Here is a 20,899-nt window from a genome sequence, read left to right as displayed (position 1 = left end):
ACAAAATGATAATTATGAACACTCCAACAAATTAGTGTTTCAATTTTTCCTTCAGTAAAAATTGTAAACTTTTATAGTATGAAAAGATCTCTACAATGTGGACAAGGTAATATTTATCTGACTCTTCTTCCAAAATGGATCAGATAAACTGGTTGTAAGTTGCTAAAATACATATAAACCATTTATATGCTCATAAAAAATAAAACACTGAAGAAGTATCAACTCTTTCCACTTAGTTGTTCCATCTAATTTTGTACTCATTTATTGCTTCTCATACATGCCCTAACTGGGGATTGAATCCACAGCCTCAGCATACAGGGATGATGTTCTCTATCCATTGAACCACATGGCCAGGGCTGATTCTCTTTTATTTTTTTATATTTAACTGTTTTCTATTATAATTAATGTATTTTAAAATGTTTTTTAAAGTTGTCTGATTTATTTGGATTATCTTGTGTTTTATTTACATTTACTCCCTTTATTGTATTAAACAAATATTCTTACTATTATCCCACGATTCCAACCATGGAAAACAAGTGTATTTGTTCAAATTGTGTTTTCCTCATATACTACAAAATTTAATACATAATTTTTAAAGATGATCTTGTCTCATGGGGATAAATATATATATACAGTTGGTCTTCAAACAAAACTACTTTGAATTTACACTTATACACAAAATTTTTTTCAATAAATAGTCAGTTCTCCATATCCATTGGTTTTCCATGGTGGATTGAAAACATGGATTTTTGATCCATAATTGGGAAAACATAGACATGGAGGGCTGAAGGTATTAATTGTTCTATGCCAATTTATATAAGGAAATTGAGCATTCGTGAATATTGGTATCCATAGAGGTTTTGGATGCCAAGGGCCAACTGTAGATAAGTTTTGGAGAAGCCAAAAGTTTATGGGGTGGCAATAGCTAGAGGTAAAGGGAGCTAGGGGTAAGAGAGGAGGGCAAAGAGGGGGCAAATGAAGGTGAAAAGAGACTGTTTGTGGACAAGGTGCACAATGCAATGTGTAAATATTGTTATATTGAGTTTTACACTTGAAATCTGTAGCGTTTGGAGAATCATGTCATCTCAATATATTAAAATACATATATGGAAAGAGGGGGAAATGATGACTTTTTAATGAAAACTAAACTTTAAAATATTGGTAATTAAAAGACAGTGCTTTAATTTTAAAGTGCAAGTGGGTCAGCGCCTCTAACCCCTGATATGTTCAAGGATCAATTGTATTGTTCTCACAACATGAGATTAATGATGACACTTCTTATTCTAGTCTATCAAACACTGAATATAAAATACTATATATATTTTGTATTTTTCTGAAGTGAGAAGTGCGAAGGCAGAGAGACAGACCCCTGCTTGTGCCCGACTAGGATCCACCCGACATGCCTACTAGGGGACGATGCTCTGCCCATCTGGGGCATTGATCTGTTGCAACAGGAGCCATTCTAGCACCTGAGGTGGAGGCCATGAAGCCATTCTCAATGCCCAGGCCAACTTGGCTCCAGTGGAGCCTTGGCTGTTCGAGGGGAAGAGAGTAATAGAGAGAAAGGAGAGGGGGATAGGTGGAGAAGTAGATGGGTGCTTCTCCTGTGTGCCCTGGCCAGGGAGCAAACCAAGTCTTCCACACATCGGGCCAATGCTTTACCACTGAGCTAACCTACCAGGGCTATAAAATACTATTTTTTTTTTAAAATATGCAAACAATAAAATTTACCACTTTAGCCATTTTTGAGTATACAGTTTAGGGACACACGTATATTCACATTTTTGTGCAACCATCATCACTGTTCATCTACAGAAAATTTTCATCATCCCAAACAGAAACTCTGTACCCATTAAACTAGAACTCCCCAGTGACACCCTCTTCCCAAAGGCCCTGGTAATAATTGTTTTACTTTCTGTCTCTATAAATTTCAAGATTCTAGGTACTTCATACATGTGAAATCATACAGTATTTGTCCTTTTAAGTCTGGCTTATTTCACCCAGTATAATCTTTTCAAATTAATTATGTATCAAAATTTTACTTCTTTTTTTTTTTTTTTTTTTTATATAGTTTTATTTTTTTAATGGGGTGACATCAATAAATCAGGATACATATATTCAAAGATAACAAGTCCAGGTTATCTTGTCGTTCAATTATGTTGCATACCCACCACCCAAAGTCAGATTGTCCTCTGTCACCTTCTATATTGTTTTCTTTGTGCCCCTCCCCACCCCCTATCCCTCTCCCATTCCCCCCTCCCCCCCCCCGTAACCACCACACTCTTATAAATGTCTCTTAGTTTCACTATTATGTCCCACCTACGTATGGGATAATACAGTTCCTGGTTTTTTCTGATTTACTTATTTCGCTTCGTATCATGTTATCAAGATCCCACCATTTTGCTGTAAATGTTCCGATGTCATCATTTCTTATGGCTGAGTAGTATTCCATAGTGTATATGTGCCACATCTTCTTTATCCAGTCATCTATTGATGGGCTTTTTGGTTGTTTCCATGTCCTGGCCACTGTGAACAATGCTGCAATAAACATGGGGCTGCATGTGTCTTTACGTATCAATGTTTCTGAGTTTTTGGGATATATACCCAGTAGAGGGATTGCTGGGTCATAAGGTAGTTCTATTTTCAGTTTTTTGAGGAACCACCATACTTTCTTCCATAATGATTGTACTACTTTACATTCCCACCAACAGTGTATGAGGGTTCCTTTTTCTCCACAGCCTCTCCAACATTTGCTGTTACCTGACTTGCTAATAACAGCTAATCGAACAGGTGTGAGGTGGTATCTCATTGCCGTTTTGATTTGCATTTCTCTAATAGCTAAAGAAGATGAGCATCTTTTCATATATCTGTTGGCCATTTGTATTTCTTCCTGGGAGAAGTGTCTATTCATATCCTCTTCCCATTTTTTTATTGGATTGTTTGTTTGTTTGTTGTTGAGTTTTATGAGTTCTTTGTATATTTTGGATATTAGGCCCTTATCTGAGCTGTCGTTTGAAAAAATCATTTCCCATTTAGTTGGCTTTCTGTTTATTTTGTTATCAGATTCTCTTGCTGAGCAAAAACTTCTTAGTCTGATGTAGTCCCATTCATTAATTTTTGCCTTCACTTCTCTTGCCATTGGAGTCAAATTCATAAAATGCTCTTTAAAACCCAGGTCCCTGAGTTGAGTACCTATGTCTTCTTCTATGTACTTAATTGTTTCAGGTCTTATGTTTAGATCTTTGATCCATTTTGAGTTAATTTTTGTACAGGGGGAGAGACTGTAGTCCAGTTTCATTCTTTTGCATGTGGCTTTCCAGTTTTCCCAGCACCATTTATTGAAGAGGCTTTCTTTTCTCCATTGTGTGTTGTTGGCCCCTTTATCAAAAATTATTTGACTATATATATGTGGTTTTATTTCTGGACTTTCTATTCTGTTCCATTGGTCTGAGTGTCTATTTTTCTGCCAATACCATGCTGTTTTGATTGTCGTGGCCCTATAATAGAGTTTGAAGTCAGGTATTGAAATGCCCCCAGCTTCATTCTTTTTCTTTAGGATTGCTTTGGCTATTCGGGGTTTTTTATAGTTCCATATAAATCTGATGATTTTTTGCTCTATTTCTTTAAAAAATGTCATTGGAAGTTTGATGGGAATTGCATTAAATTTGTATATTGCTTTGGGTAATATAGCCATCTTGATTATATTTATTCTTCCTAGCCAAGAACAAGGTATATTCTTCCATCTCATTATATCTTTTTCGATTTCCCTTAACAATGGTTTATAGTTTTCATTATATAAGTCCTTTACATTCTTTGTTATGTTTATTCCTAAGTATTTTATTTTTTTTGTTGCAATCGTGAAGGGGATTGTTCTTTTGAGTTCCTTCTCAGTTGTTTCATTGTTGGCATATAGAAAGGCTATTGACTTCTGTATGTTAATTTTGTATCCTGCGACCTTACTGTATTGGCTTATTGTTTCTAGTAGTCTTTTTGTGGATTCTTTGGGGTTTTCGATGTATAGTATCATATCATCTGCAAAAAGTGATACCTTTACTTCTTCTTTTCCGATATGGATGCCTTTTATTTCTTTGTCTTGTCTGATTGCTCTGGCTAGAACCTCTAGTACCACATTAAATAACAGTGGAGAGAGTGGACAACCCTGTCTTGTTCCTGATTTAAGGGGGAAAGCCTTCAGTTTAGTGCCATTTAATATGATGTTAGCTGATGGTTTATCATATATGGCCTTTATCATGTTGAGATATTTTCCTTCTATACCCATTTTGTTGAGAGTCTTAAACATAAAATTGTGTTGTATTTTATCGAAAGCCTTTTCTGCGTCTATTGATAAGACCATGTGGTTTTTGTTCTTTGTTTTGTTGATATGGTGTATTACATTAACCGTTTTACGTATGTTGAACCATCCTTGAGATTCTGGGATGAATCCCACTTGATCATGATGTATTATTTTTTTAATATGTTGTTGTATTCGATTTGCTAGTATTTTGTTTAGTATTTTAGCATCTGTATTCATTAGAGATATTGGTCTGTAGTTTTCTTTTTTTGTGCCATCCTTGCCTGGTTTTGGTATGAGGGTTATGTTGGCTTCGTAAAATGTGTTTGGAAGTATTGCTTCTTCTTCAATTTTTTGGAAGACTTTGAGTAGGATAGGAACCAAGTCTTCTTTGAATGTTTGATAAAATTCGCTGGTATAGCCGTCAGGGCCTGGACTTTTATTTTTGGGGAGGTTTTTAATGCTTTTTTCTATTTCTTCTCTACTAATAGGTCTGTTTAGGCTTTCTGCTTCTTCTTGACTCAGTCTAGGAAGGTTGTATTTTTCTAGGAATTTATCCATTTCTTCTAGGTTGTTGAATTTAGTGGCATAAAGTTTTTCATAGTATTCTACAATAATTCTTTGTATATCTATGGTGTCCGTGGTGATTTCTCCTCTTTCATTTTGGATTTTGTTTATATGAGTTCTTTCTCTTTTTTCCTTGGTAAGTCTTGCCAAGGGTTTGTCAATTTTGTTGATCTTTTCAAAGAACCAGCTCCTTGTTCTATTAATTTTTTCTATAGTTTTTCTGTTCTCTAATTCATTTATTTCTGCTCTGATTTTTATTATCTCCTTTCTTCGGCTGGTTTTGGGTTGTCTTTGTTCTTCTTTTTCTAGTTCCTTAAGGTGGGAAGTTAAGTGGTTCACTTGGGCTCTCTCTTGTTTGTTCATATATGCCTGAAGTGATATGAACTTCCCTCTTATCACTGCTTTTGCTGCATCCCATAGATTCTGATATGTCGTATTGTCATTTTCATTAGTCTGTATATATCTTTTGATCTCTGCACTTATTTCTTCTTTGACCCATTCATTTTTTAAAAGTATGTTGTTTAGTTTCCACATTTTTGTGGGATTTTTTTCCTCTTTTTTGCAGTTGAATTCTAGTTTCAAGGCTTTATGATCAGAAAATATGCTTGGTACAACTTCAAATTTTCTGAATTTGCTGATGTTGTTTTTGTGGCCCAACATATGGTCAATTCTTGAGAATGATCCATGTACACTGGAGAAAAATGTATACTCAGTCACTTTGGGATGAAATGTCCTGTAGATGTCTATCATATCCAGGTATTCTAGTGTTTTGTTTAAGGCCACTATGTCTTTGTTGATTCTCTGTTTGGATGACCGATCTAGAGCCGTCAGCGGTGTATTGAGGTCTCCAAGTATGATTGTGTTTTTGTCAGTTTTTGTTTTAAGATCAATAAGTAGCTGTCTTATATATTTTGGTGCTCCTTGGTTTGGTGCATATATATTAAGAATTGTTATGTCTTCTTGATTCAGTGTCCCCTTAGCCATTATGAAATGGCCATTTTTGTCTCTGAGTACTTTTCCTGTCTTGTAGTCAGCATTATCCGATATGAGTATTGCTACACCTGCTTTTTTTTGGATGTTATTTGCTTGGAGTATTGTTTTCCAGCCTTTCACTTTGAATTTGTTTTTATCCTTGTTACTTAGATGAGTTTCCTGTAGGCAGCATACAGTTGGATTTTCTTTTTTAATCCATTCTGCTACTCTGTGCCTTTTTATTGGTGAGTTTAATCCGTTTACATTTAGTGTAATTATTGATACTTGTGGGTTCCCTATTGCCATTTTATATCTTGCTTTCTGTTAGTTTTGTGTCTTGTTTGATCCTTCTCTTTTGTTTTTCTATCTTTTGTTTTTATTTGGTTGTATTCCATACATCTTTCCACTGTTGCTATCTTTTTTATCTCATGTGCTTCTGTGGTGGTTTTTTCAATGGTGGTTACCTTTGAATAATGAAAAGGGTCCCTACCCTGTTCATTGTAGCGAACTATTTTGTGAGTACTTTTGCACTCCATCGTCCTTTGCTACTGTTAATCTCCATCTTCTCCCCCTCTTTCTTTTTGTTGTTGTCACAGTTTAAATTTGGTTTTATTGTGTTCTTCTTGGAGCTTTTACTTGTGGCTCTGTTTTTTTTTTTGTTCTTTGTATCTGATTGGAGAACCCCCTTTAGTAATTCCTGGAGTGGGGGTTTTCTGATGATAAATTCCCTCATCTTTTCTGTATCTGTGAATGTTTTTATTTCTCCTTCATATTTGAAGGATAGCTTTGATGGGTATAGTATTCGTGGCTGAAAGTTCCTCTCTTTCAGGACTTTAAATATTGGGGTCCACTCTCTTCTAGCTTGTAGAGTTTCTGCTGAGAAATCTGATGATAATCTAATGGGCCTTCCTTTATATGTTGTATTCTTCTTTTCCCTGGCTGCCTTGAGAATTTTTTCTTTGCTGTTGGTTTGTGTCAATTTCATTATGATATGCCTTGGAGTAGGTTTGTTGGGGTTAAGAAAACTCGGAGTTCTGTTTGCTTCTTGAACTTGAGGCTTTAGTTCTTTCCACAGGCTTGGGAAGTTCTCATCTATTATTTGTTTGAGTATGTTCTCCATTCCATTTTCTCTCTCTTCTCCCTCTGATATACCTATTATTCTTATGTTATTCTTTTTGATGGAGTCAGATAATTCTTGTAGGGCTATCTCATTTTTTTTAATTTTTGAGTCTCTTTCTTCTTCTCTCTGTTGTGCCTCAAGTTGTTTGTCTTCTATTTCACTAATCCTCTCTTCTATCTGACCTGTTCTATTAGCTAGGCTTGTTACTTCGTTTTTCAGCTCGTGAATTGAGTTTTTCATCTCTGTTTGATTTGTTTTTATAGTTTCAATTTCCTTGGACATATATTCTTTGTGTTCATTGAGTTGTTTTCTGAGCTCCCTAAATTGCCTTTCTGTGTTTTCTTGTATATCTCGGAGGATTTTTAGGATTTCTATCTTGAATTCTCTGTCATTTAGCTCCAAGGTTTCCAATATATTAAATTTTTTCTCCATAGATTTTTCCTCATCTAGCTGTGTTACCTCTCTTTCTTTTGTATCCATGATATTCGATTTTCTCTTCCTTAATGGCATCTGAAGGTGGTTTTGTTGATAGTATTAATGAGATTTAATAAAGAATAAAAAGTTTAAAAAAATAATAAAAAAAAATCGAAAAAAGTTGTTTTTTTTAAAAAAAAATTAATAATGTAATAAAGAAAAATAAAATAAAATAAATTAAAAAAAAAAGGGGGTTATTCCCCCCCTCCTTTTTTCCTCTCCTCTCCTCTCCCCTCTTTCTTGATAAAATCTTGTGGTGGACTGAATTATAACAAACAATGCCTGTGATGGAGGGCCTGAATTGGGGAAAAGTAATAAAGGGGCAAAAAAAAAAAAAAAAAAAAAAAAAGAAAAAAGAAGAAGAAGAAAAAAAAAAGAGCGTATGGACCCACAAAAAGCAAATAAGGAAAAAATTTGGGTCAAGAATAAAATGATTTGCTTTTAGGTGTTGGTTGTCTAAGAGTTATGATGAGAGGATTAAGAGGAAAATGGAAAAACGGGGGGACAAATTAAAAAATTAATATTGTATTTAGTGGAACAAGAACTAGATAATATGGAGAGCCAGGGATGGGAGCACTGCTAGTGAGTTAAAAAGGTGAAGTAAAAACCCCCCAGAATGCCACAAACATAAGTTTGAGTCCCAGATAAGATAATTTGTTTGTTATTGAGGTTTGAGTGAGAGGAGATGTAAAGGAGAAAGGAAGAAACTAATATAGAGGGAGAAAAGAAAGAGAGAGAGAGAGAAAAAAAGAGGGAACCACTAAAAGAAGAAAAAAGAAAGGAGAGAGAGAGAGAGAGTTAAGGGTTTTGGAGTGCAACCCTCATAGAGAGAAAGGAAGAGAAGAGAAAAGATAATGGGAGATGTAACACTTATGGGTAGTGTAGTTCAAGGAGAGGAGAGAGTAAGACCGGTAGAGAGTTAATCGGCCAAATTGGAGGAGGAAAAAAAAAGTATCAAGAATGAAGATAAGAGAAACAAACGAACAAATATAATAAAATGGGATAGGTTATAAAGTCTGCAGATTATTCTTGATTTTGAGAGGTTATCTTCTTGCTTTTTCTTTTCTCTCCCTCTTCCTGGTCGGTGACTCTGTACCCCGGGTTTTGCCCCTTTGCCACGCTCAGGTGGAGGTTTGCAGTTGATAAGTCTCTATGGCAAAGTCATGTATTGTGCTTTAGTCTCGTTGGCAGTCTAGGCTATTAGCATTTATAGGCTCCGACAGTGAGAGAGTCCGTGTTCCTAGAGCCTTTCTCCTAGTCTTTCCTTCCTCAATTAGCAGCCTGATAATCCAGCTATGGGGTTGCTGCTGCCTCTGCCTGGATAGTAAGAGGCTCAAAGAGCTGGCAACTCCCCACTCTATTTCCACTCAGCACAGGGCTCTGGGTAAGGCTCAGTCAGTCAGAGCTGCTAGCATAATCAGGTGGGCTTTCCGGCCATTCAAAGACCTCTGGCTCTGCCACTCTGTCCGGTAACACAAGCGGGTGCCCACTTCCGGGGCGCTTGGAGGAAACTCTCACTCACTGGCTGCGCGCGCAGACCAGGATATCCGGCCAGCAGTCTCACGCTCTGAGTGAAACCCCCAACCGCAGGGAAAAGTTGCAGCGTTGGAATTGAGTCTCGCTCCGTCCCCGTGCGCGGCTTTTGCAAGGCGCTGGGGCGTCCCGAGATTCTGCTTTGGCCCACACAAAGGCCCCTGACTCTGCCCCTCTGTGCGATAACAGGGGCGCGCACTGCCGAGGCACTCGGAGGAATCGCTCACTCCTTATCTGCGCGCGCAAACCAGGATATGAGGACGGCAGCTTTCCCTCTGAGTGAAACACCCTCGGCACGGAAAATCTCCACCGTTGGAATTAGTTCTCACTCCCTCCCGTGCGTGGCTTTCCCAGGGCGCTGGGGCTGCCCAGAGACTCTGCCCTCGGCCCACAGAAAGGCCTCTGACCCTGCCTCTCCGTGAGGCAACACGGGCACTGACTCCCGGGGCCTAGGAAGAAATCTCTCGCCCACTAACTGCACACCAACCAGGAGACCGGGTAAAATGTCCGCGCCGCTTGTCTTTCTTTGTTTGGGTTTGGCGCGAGTGTTAGCTTGTATTGCCCGGGTTGCCACAGGATCAGATTTTCCTCGGCTTGGATCTCCGTGCCACAGCCTGGTTCGGCCGTTTGTATTCACCCCCTTTGCCCGCCTCAGTTTCTATATTCACAGTTACCAGAGAAAGCCGCCCTGTTTAGGTTAGTGAGGAAGGCGGAGCATTTCTTACTCCCTAATTCCTTCGGGGTTTGGTTATATATTTAGCCAATTTTTCACTCAATCATACCTTTGGGTGTATTGCGAAGCATCTGGAAGCTCCAAGTATAGGTTTTTCTGTTTCTGGTTGAAGATCTTGTTGAGTTTTGGGGGAGATTTATCGGTATCGCTTCCTACCCCGCCATTACTCTGACGTCATCCCGAAAATTTTACTTCTTTTTAAAGCTCATTAGTATTCCATTCATTATTTATACCATATGTTGTTTATTCATTTATTTGCTAATGGATATTTAGTTTATTTCTACCTTTTGGCTGTTGTAGAAAATGTTGCTTTTATCCCTGATGTACAAATTTATGTCCAGGTCCCTGTTTCAAATATTTTGGTTAGATAAATAGCAGTAAAATTGCTGGATCATATGGTAATTCTGTTTGGTTCTTGAGGAACTCCTATAGAGTTTTGTACTACAAAATATTCCCACCATTAGTGCACAAGAATTACAATTTCCCTACATCCTCACCACCGTTAGTGTATTTTTAAAATATTTTTCTAATAGCTATTCTAATAGTTGGAGTGGCATTTCAATATATTTTTTTTTTATTTTTATTTCTCTAATGATTAGTGATGTTGAGCATGTCTCCATAGCTTTTTGGACATTTGCATATCTTCTTTGAAAAATGTCCATTCATAGTTGTGCCCATTGTTTAAAAATTTGAGATGCTTTTTGGTGTTGAGTTTTAATTCTTTATATATTCTTGAAGCACTCCTTAATTAGATACATGATTTCCAAATATTTTCTCTCATTGCATGGGATGATTGAGTCATTTCATGTACAAAATTTTTAAATTTAGATAAAGTTCAGTTTATTTTTTTTTCTTCTTTTGCTTATGCTTTTTGTGTCATATCCAAGAATTTCTTGCCAAATTTAATGTAAATTATCAGGTTTTCTTCTAAGAATTTTACAGTTTTAGATCTTATGTTTAAGTGTAAGATCCATTTTGAGTTAATTTTTATATATGGCATAAGTTAAAAGTCCAATTTTACGTGGATATTAATATGAACTTCTGTAGCAACCTATTGAGAATCATTTGACCGTATCTGAAAGACTTTATTTCTGGATTCTTTATTTTTCTCCACTGGTTTGTATGTCTGTCTTTTTCTCAGTATCATACTGTTTTCAATATAGTGGCTATTTTAGTAAGTTTGAAATCAGTAAGTGGGTGTCCAAATTTTTTTCTTTTTTAAGATTGTTTTAGCAATTTGTATTCCATTAAGATTCTATAATGAGTTTTAAAATAAGTTTTTCTATTTCTGGAAAAGCATTGGGATATTATAGGACTGGGCTGAATCACAGGTTTCTTTGAGTAGTATTGAAAACAATATTAAGTCTTAAATGCATGAACACAGTATATCTTTCTATTTGTGTCTATTAAATGTTTCAGCATTGTTTTATATTTTTTAGCATACAAATGTTTTAACCCCTTGATTAAGGTTATGCTTAAGTATTTTACTTTTTTTATTTTTATTTTTTTACAGAGATAGAGAGAGAGTCAGAGGGATAAATAGGGATAGACAGACAGGAATGGAGAGATGAGAAGCATCAATCATCAGTTTTTTGTTGCAACACCTTAGTTGTTCATTGATTGCTTTCTCATATGTGCCTTGACCATGGGCCTTCAGCAGATCAAGTAACTCCTTGCTCAAGCCAGTGACCTTGGGTCCAAGCTGGTGAGCTTTGCTCAAACCAGATGAGCCCGCGCTCAAACTGGCGACCTCAAGGTCTCAAACCTGGGTCCTCGGCATCCCAGTCTGACGCTCTATCCACTGTGCCACTGCCTGGTCAGGCTACTTTTTTTTTATGCTATTGTAAAAGGAACTGTTTACTTAATTTCCTTTTTAAAATGTGCATCATTAATGTATAGAAATGTAACTGATTATTATGTTGCAAAATAATAAAAAATAAAGGACATAACTTAAAAAATACTTTATTCTATAAAATGATAACCATCTCTTGAGTCTTTAGTAAGTCATAATCTTTATAATAGTAAAAGGTCTTGTTTTGACATTGATGGCTGCTGACTGTTTAGGATGATTGTTTTTGAATATTGGGGTGGCTAATGACAATTTCTTCAAATAAGACAATGAAGACTGTTTCACCAATTGACTTCTTTTCATGAACAATTTCTCTACCTTACGTGATGTTATTCAATAACATTTTCCTAATAGACCTTTTTTCAAAATCGCAGTCAATCCTCTCAGACCCAGTGCTGCTTTACCAGCTTAATTTATGTAATATTCTAAATCCTTTGTTGTCATTTAAACAATCTTCAGCATCTTGACCAAGGGTGGATTTCATTTCAACAAACCACTTTCTTTGCTCATGCATAAGAAACAACTCCTCATCAAGTAAAATTTTATCATGAGATTGCAGCAAATCAGTCACATTTCAGGATTCACCTCTAATTCTAGTTTTCTCACTATTTCCACCACATCTTCAGTTGTTTCCTCCACTGAAGTCTTGCACCCCTCAGTCATTCATGAGGGTTGGAATCAACTTCTTTCAAACTACTGTTAATGTTGATATTTTGACCTCTTTCCATGAATCATAAGTGTTTTTAATGGTATCCATAATGGTGGATCCTTTTCAGAATGTTTTCAGTTTACTTTGCCTAGATCTATCAGAGGAATAACTACCTACTATAGCAGCAATAGCTTTACAAAATGTATGACTTAAATAATAAAACTTGAAAGTCAAAATTACCCCTTGAGCTATGAGCTGTAGAATGGATGTTGTATTAGTAAGTATAAAAAAAAAGAGCATTAAACTCATTGTACATCTTCACCAGGGCTCAGGTGTCCAAGTATACTGTCAATGAGCTGTAATATTTTGAAAAAAAAAATCTTTTTTTTCTAACAGTATGTCTACAGAGCTGGCTTAAAATATTTAGTAAACCATGTTGCAAACAGATGTGCTGTCATCCAAACTTTGTCGTCACATTGATACAATGAAGGTTTAGTATAATTCTTATCAGTATTGGTTTTTTTGCAATGTTAAATGATCATTGACTTCAACTTAGCCACCAACTGCATGAGCACCTAACAAGAGAGTCAACCTGTTTTTGAAACTTTGAAGTAAGGCTTTGACTTCTCCTCCCTAGCTATTAAAGTCCTGGATGACATCTTCTTCCAATTTAAGTCTGCTTCCTTTAGACTGTAAGTCTGTTGCTTAGTTTAGCCACCTTCATTAATATTTGAGCTAGACATTCTAGATAACTTGCTGCAGCTTCTACATCAGCACTCAGTTCATTATGTACTTTTTTTTTTTTTTTTTTTCTGAAGCTGGAAACGGGGAGAGACAGTCGGACAGACTCCCGCATGCACCCGACCGGGATCCACCCGGCACACCCACCAGGGGCAACGCTCTGCCCACCAGGGGGTGATGCTCTGCCCACCAGGGGGCGATGCTCTGCCCCTCCGAGGCATAGCTCTGCCGCGACCAGAGCCACTCGAGCGCCTGGGGCAGAGGCCAAGGAGCCATCCCCAGGGCCCGGGCCATCTTTGCTCCAATGGAGCCTTGGCTGCGGGAGGGGAAGAGAGAGACAGAGAGGAAGGAGGGGCAGGGGGTGGAGAAGCAAATGGGCGCTTCTCCTGTGTGCCCTGGCCGGGAATTGAACCCGGGTCCCCCGCACGCCAGGCCAAAGCTCTACCACTGAGCCAACCGGCCAGGGTCTCATTATGTTCTTTGATGTCATCAAGATTGCTTATCTCCTTAATCTTCGTCTTCTGGTTCAAACATTTTTTTTTTCTGCAGCTTCCTCATCTCTCAACCTGCATAGAATTAAAGAAAGTTAGGTTCTCGCTTTAGATCAGGTTTTGGCTTAAGGGACTGTTGTGGCTTGTTGGACATTTTAGCCAGACCACTAAAACTTTTTCCATACTTGCAAGAAGGCTGTATTGCTTTCTTATCATTTTATATGAACATGGTTTATGGCACCCCGAAACAATTCCCATAACATCAGAGGTCATTGATCAGAGATAACAATTAATCATCGATAACAAATATAATAATGAAAAAATATAACATATTGTGAAAATTACCAAACTATGACACAAGGACATAAAGTGAGCAAATGTTATTGAAAATATGGTGCCAACAGACTTGCTTGACACAGTTTCTGCGAAACTTCCATTTGAGAAGAAAACACAAATTCTGTAAAGTGCAATAAAGTGGAGCATAATAAAATGAGGTATGCCTGTACTGTGTTTTTCAGCACTGCAATTTGTTTTGATTGCTGTTTATAATTGCTATCTCTTTGTTGATACTCTCATTGTTTATGTAATTTTTCTAATTTCCTGTCATTCTTTATCCATGTTTTCATTTATCTTCTTCAGCATATTTAGTATAGTCATTTAAAAATAATATCCATCACTTCATTTTCTTCCTTTAAATGAGACATGTTTTCTTTTTATACCTTGTGATTTTTTTTAAACAGTCACTTTTCTCATTGTTTTCAGACTGACTCTGTGCAGGGGAAGTCGTTTACTAATTTGGTGGGTAGCTCTGAGCCTGGGGATTAGCCTGAGGAGAAAGCTTGTGGTCTTCTAATATTTTTTGTGATATGCATCTTTCCAAGGCCTCTGTATGACTTTTTTGATTTCTCACCTTCTTGGATGTGTTTAAATGTCTTCTTTATTCAGTAGTCTGATGCAAGCATTTTTTTTTTTTTTTTTTTTGCATTTTTCTGAAGCTGGAAACAGGGAGAGACAGTCAGACAGACTCCCGCATGCGCCCGACCGGGATCCACCCGGCACGCCCACCAGGGGCGAAACTCTGCCCACCAGGGGGCGATGCTCTGCCCATCCTGGGCGTCTCCATGTTGTGACCAGAGCCACTCTAGCGCCTGAGGCAGAGGCCACAGAGCCATCCCCAGCGCCCGGGCCATCTTTTGCTCCAATGGAGCCTTGGCTGCGGGAGGGGAAGAGAGAGACAGAGAGGAAGGCACGGCGGAGGGGTGGAGAAGCAAATGGGCGCTTCTCCTGTGTGCCCTGGCCGGGAATCGAACCCGGGTCCTCCGCACGCTAGGCCGACCCTCTACCGCTGAGCCAACCGGCCAGGGCCTGATGCAAGCATTTTTTGAGGGCAGTTTTCATTGGCCTGTTGTATGTCTCCACGTATAATATCTTGCCTCAAGTTCTGCAGAGTCTTAGTTTCCTTGTAGCTTCTTTGAGCAGCAACCATTGCTTCTCTCCATCTGAGATTTAAGTTAGGTAAGTTGTGACAAGTACCCAAGTAGCTTCTCAGACAGGTTGCAATATTGAAAATATGGTCTCCTCTGTTCCCTTCAGGTTAAGGTAAGGAATTGAGAACTCAGCTGCTACCATCTTCAGATCAAAACTGTGCTATGTCAGGCAGGAGTGGGGCAAGTGTGAGCAAAGAGCCACAAACTTTTCTACCATTGGGACTTTCTTTTGATTGGTATTTGCTTCGTTGCCTTAGACTTTATAATGCTTCCAGAGCTCCTATTGGATCCCCTTCCTTCCCCTCCTTCCTTCCTTCCTTCCTTCCTTCCTTCCTTCCTTCCTTCCTTCCTTCCTTCCTTCCTTCCTTCCTTCCTTCCTTCCTTCTACCTCCTTCCTCCCTTCTCTCCCTCCCTCCTTGCTTCTTCTTATTTTTCCTCTCTCCCTCCCTCTCTTCTTTCCTTCCTTTTTTTTTAATTAAATAACTCCAAGAAAGAACAGGATTTAGGGCTTCTTAGTGCAATATTTTGCTAATCTCACTTTCTAGAATATTTTTTTCAGGATTAGGTAAAACCTGCCTATAAGCATCACTGGTATAGGGTGCACATAATCAGTTAAATCCTATGTGTTTGGTCACTGGTGGTCACTGGAATAATGCTGGCTTCAATCTTTAATTCTTTTGAAAAATAAAAATTGCTTCACATTTTCTGATCCTAAAAATAATTTACACTTACCTCTAGTAACAACCATATGTTTTGCATACACTTTTTTTCTTTGTTTTATTCCCCAGTTTAGGTTCTCCAAACAAGGGGGTTTCTAAAGAAACCTATTTTTTTGTAAATGATAAGAATAAGAAAATGCATTATCTTTCTTATAACAAATTTTAAAAATCTACTTCAGAGAGTTTGGTGAAGAACCATTATTTTCTTTTTATTATTTTTATGTGGTAGAAAAATAACTTTTGTTTTGTAGTTAGATTCTTACTTTGGATGGTGTTTCTCCCTAGCATTCCTGCTTGGTGCAAGAGAAGTAAGAATATTAAATCATAAAAATAATTTTATTGAACAGAAACAGTACTAATAATACCAATATTCCCTTCTCAACTTCTTTCTAGTCTGACTCAAGTAACACTATGGAACAGAATTTTTGTTGCATCCACAAAAACACTTGTTCTTACTTAATTTGAATGTGCTGATCTCAAATTTGACATTAGTTTTTCTCTGTAAGCTACAGGATTTTTTGCAATTCAAGATTTTAGATTTTCATCTTATTGTAAAATTTTCAACATTTAATTTAAAATAATGAAGTAGAATGTCTTCTTGGACATCATCTTTGTGAAAATATATATAATAATTTATATAATGCAGTAAATATGCTAATACACTAAAAGATATGATTGCATCAGATTTTGTCTACAATTTCAAAATAGAACATATTAAATACACTTATTTTAATCACAAAATTTGTGCATAACTTATTTAAATTCTATTCAGGCAAAATTTGCGTTTGTAGCTCTTGTGTTTGTGTACTTGTTGAAGACAATCATGTTTGATGCTCCAGCAGTAGTCTGCTCATCACTAACAGCTCCAAGATTTTCGGGAAACTTATCAAGGTGACTGTTCAGGAAGTGAATCTTAACACTCATGTTATATCCAATGTTGCAGAAAGCCAATAGCATCCTTTGAACCAGAAGTTTATAGTTTTCTGCTTTTTTGTTGTCAAGGAAATTCTCTATAACTGCCACAAAAGATTGCCACACTGCTTTCTCCTCCTTATTCATCTTCCTGGCAAATTCTTCATCATGTATGAGGGTTCAAATTTGAAGTCCATTGAATACACCTGCTTTTATCTTCTCAAAAGACAAGGCAAGAAAAGCAGAAATAATATGTTGAAAGCATTCACTTTCTCTATTCAAAGCCTGAACAAACTGCTTCATTAAGCCAAGTTTGATGTGAAGTGGGGGAAAAATGATCCTGTCTCAGTTAACTACAGGTTCATTCACAATATTTTGCATCCTTACTTCCAGAGCTTCACGTTTCGGCCGCTCCTTCTGTGTCCAGTGTTTCTCCCGAGCTCAGCTGTCCCACAAACACAGAAAGCAAGGATACTTCTTGAAACCTCTCGGTTGTCCTAGCAGGAAATTTACCATTTTAAGATCCACACAAATGATCCAGTTATGCTTCTCATATTTCAGAAAGTTGAGGACAATTTTTATGTCATTCTTACTAAGTCATTCAATTCGGGTTGGCTAAACTGCTGAGGGGTTAATGACCGCTTGGCATCAGAAGAAGACCCTTCAAATTCTACAACCATTTCCTCATGCATCTTATCAAAATACACTTGATCACCATGTTCACTTTTTTTGTCCTTAGAAAAAATAAAACCATTGAAAACTGGAACCAGGAGTGTCTCAGAGTGTGGAACAGGTCGTATTGCTGAAGGAATATTAAGATATGTGATCATAAACTGTTTTTTCTTGCCGATGGCCTTTTGTATGGATCAGACAGAAATAACAGTCACTGCTGTGGTCCTTAGGTTCACGCCAAACCATGGGAATACCAAAAGGCATTCCTTTGTGTTTTCCTTTTGTCCAGTCACAAAGCATTTCCTCACAATGATGACACAAAATATGAGGAGCCTAATTCTTGTCTTGATTGCCAAGGGGAACTGGAAAACAGGCAATATATGCACGGGTCACAAATGATGAAATATTGCACCTTTGATGTTGAAGTGTATAACAGCCACATATATAACAGAAGGTGTCAGGACTATTCTTACATTTACACGTACTCAAAGAAGCCATGATTCAATCTTACAACAAAATAAGAGGGAGTTTTTATCAGATAATAATTTTTTACATTTAAAAATAACTACAATTATGTAAAAGTGATGTTTTCAAACATTAATTTCCTTGTGGTTATGTTCAATCCAACAGTCATTGCCTTTTAACTCCAATTTAAAAACCAATGCATGCCATTAACTGTAACAAAAAGAAATTAAAATTGCATAAAAACTAGAGCATGTATCAAAATACGAATTTCAGATTTGGAATCAGCGATGCAGAAATATATAGAAACAGTTCTAAAAACGCATGCAACAGAAAATAAAAAACAATTGTTCCCCAGTGTAACTTATTTAACAATTCTGAGAAATAAGTTTATCTTCTTCTGGAAAATAGCTTTGTATATTTTATTCTCTGTGCAAGTTCCAGTTAGGTATTAAGGGTTCATTATAGCAGAACAGAAGTATTATTAACTGTAGCAGCACTAGTCTGTATTCAGAGTGAGAACTTTTACACTATTATCACAACCTCAAAAATAACTTGACCATATTTGTCATTAGTGTATTTCTTTCTAAGTCTTAAACAGAGGTATGTGCTGTCATAATTATCAGGCGCTATCAATAATGTATTTTCCCATGCTCAGTATTGTTTAGCAAAACCTTTGTAAGCAGATTCACTCTCTGACCTTAAAAATTAATATATTACATTATATATATTTCAGGAAAAAATTCCAAAAAAATATTGCCAATGTCATTTGGAAAACTTTTTTTTACAAAAAGTGATATTTCCAATGACATGTTATTTGGTTTCACATCAGTTACTCTAAGGCTTTTTATGAGTACAATAATTTAAAAAAATTTTTAAACATAGTATTATTTAATATTATAAGTCAAAAGATGTCTTAAAAAATAATGTTTAAAAATTTTAAGCTTTATCCTTAACTTTTCCTACAGCAGTTAATAGTATCATAACCAAGAGAGTGAGACAAGGCAAAAACCTTGTTGTCATTGACCCATCTCTTTTCATTCTTCATGTAGCATCTACTACTAAAGTTAGGTGGCTTAAACTTTTTAACTATATATCAAATACAACCACTGGTTTCTATCTAAACCAGTGGTCCCCAACCCCCGGGTCACAGACCAGTACTGGTCCATGGGCCATTTGGTACCGGTCCACAGAGAAAGAATAAATAACTTACATTATTTCCGTTTTATTTATATTTAAGTCTGAATGATGTTTTACTTTTAAGAAATGACCAGATTTCCTCTGTTACATTCGTCTAAGACTCATTCTTGATGCTTGTCTTTGCCACGTGATACATTTATCCGTCCCACTGGTCCATGAAAAAGGCTGGTCCATGAAAATATTTTCTGATATTAAACCGGTCTGTGGCTCAAAAAAGGTTGGGGACCACTGATCTAAACCCCTACCACTAAATTTCACTCTATAGTTATTATTTTCTTGTACTACTGTAATGATATTGTAATTTATTTCTCTACATTTATTTTCTTTTGTTTTTGCATTTTCTTTTCCAAACCTTGCTTTTTATCAGCTTTCAATCTTTCAATTAAATTTCTAAATAAAATCAATTACCTATAAGTTATAGGCCAACTTTTTGATTAAGATGGGAAGGTCTTACATCATCCTGCCATAACAAGTTCTGTGAAATCACACTTAGTTTCTTTGTGTGTGTTTCTATATCTTTACTGCAATATGAGCAATATGATTTTTTTGTGTTCTTAGGGCCAACCACATTGTAGAAATTGAATATTTAATTAATTAATAATTTAATGGCTTTTTTCTGCATAACAGCTGCATTAACCTTAATATTTTTCAAACGTCCTATACAATTTTTACTGTAGGGTCATTTTAAATATTTCTTTTCTTATAAGGATATATCTTTCATTTCTATGCTTAAGCTCTATTATTTTTTAATTTCCACTCTTTTCAAAATTATTTTTAATTTTTTATTGAACTTATTAGGGTGATATTTGTGAATAAAGTTACGTAGGCTTCAGTAATGCAATTCTATAATATATCACATGTATATTGTGTGTTCATCATCTTAAGTCAACTCTCCTTTCATCATCATTTGTCCCCTTGTACCCTCTACTACCTCTCCCTACCCCCTTTTCCCTCTTGTAATCCTCATACTGTTTTTTAGTGTCTATGAATTTTCTTTTGTTTTTTGCTTAATACTTAAGTTCTGTTGAACATTAGGGCTCAATAGAAGATTTTACTGTGTTTTCACTTGTATAGACAAATTCCCTGAATTTTTTTTGTATAACTATTTTTCATTATACTAATTATCAAGTGTTAATCTTTGTTTTTATTTATTTCATGTCTGTACCTTCCATCCCAGCTAAAGAGAAAAGGACTTTTATTATACATATTTTGTTTACTCTCAGAAAATCAGTCTCATCTAGTTTAAAAATCATAGTAATGTTATAAATTAATCATTTATTGTTAGTATATTAATATTTACTGTTAAATCAATACCTCTTAATGAGATGCTAAATACAAATGACATTCTATTTAACTTGCTTTGGTTTATTTCTTTTTTTAGGTGTGCAAGGATAAGGAGTGTGTAGATAATTATTTGGATTTTGACTGTCCTCCACAAAAATGTCACTCTCACGGTGTAAGTACTATATTATAATGCAAGAATAGAAATCATGGAAAGTAGTCTTAGGTAAGCAAACATACAGCTATACACATACACACAAACACACAAACGTATTGATACGTTCATATACTCATAAACCACAAAAGAAAATTGGATCATCTGACTTAAGTATATTTTTAAATTCTACTTGAACACAAATACTTTGAGCTACTTATAAGGTAACATTCCTCCTGTTTCCAGATATGCAATAATAAAAAAAATTGTCACTGTAACTTTGGCTTTTTACCTCCAAATTGTGAAAATGCACTAGATTCATGGCCGGGCGGAAGTATCGACAGTGGCAATTTTCCACCTGATAAAACAGCCCGCAGTCCTGGTAAGTATTAATAACAACTTGAACACATAACTAAAATGACATTTTAATTTATGAAATTAAAAAACATTATTTTGGCTCCCAGTTTTATATTATGTTCAGACATCAAATGGTAATTCATATACAGCTATGTAATTTATGTTTTACTTATAGAGAGTAATGTGATAGAACTTATTTAACATATATTTTGGATAATCTATATCAGTATGGGCC

General features: G+C 36.3%; 1 protein-coding gene across 1 annotated transcript in view; it reads left to right on the top strand.

Moving 5' to 3' along the window:
- ADAM2 (ADAM metallopeptidase domain 2) overlaps positions 1 to 20,899 on the top strand; it is an 88,597-nt gene that overhangs the window by 50,525 nt on the left and 17,173 nt on the right. Inside the window, exons 16-17 of the mRNA XM_066383598.1 lie at positions 20,254 to 20,328; positions 20,554 to 20,689. Of these exons, the coding sequence (XP_066239695.1) occupies positions 20,254 to 20,328; positions 20,554 to 20,689 (211 nt within the window). The remainder of the gene's footprint in view (positions 1 to 20,253; positions 20,329 to 20,553; positions 20,690 to 20,899) is intronic.

This window comes from Saccopteryx leptura, chromosome 4 (genome assembly GCF_036850995.1).
Source record: "Saccopteryx leptura isolate mSacLep1 chromosome 4, mSacLep1_pri_phased_curated, whole genome shotgun sequence".
In the NCBI taxonomy this organism is placed as follows: Eukaryota; Metazoa; Chordata; class Mammalia; order Chiroptera; family Emballonuridae; genus Saccopteryx; species Saccopteryx leptura.
Note: the sequence above shows the minus strand (reverse complement) of the source record. Positions and strands in the feature narration are given on the sequence as shown.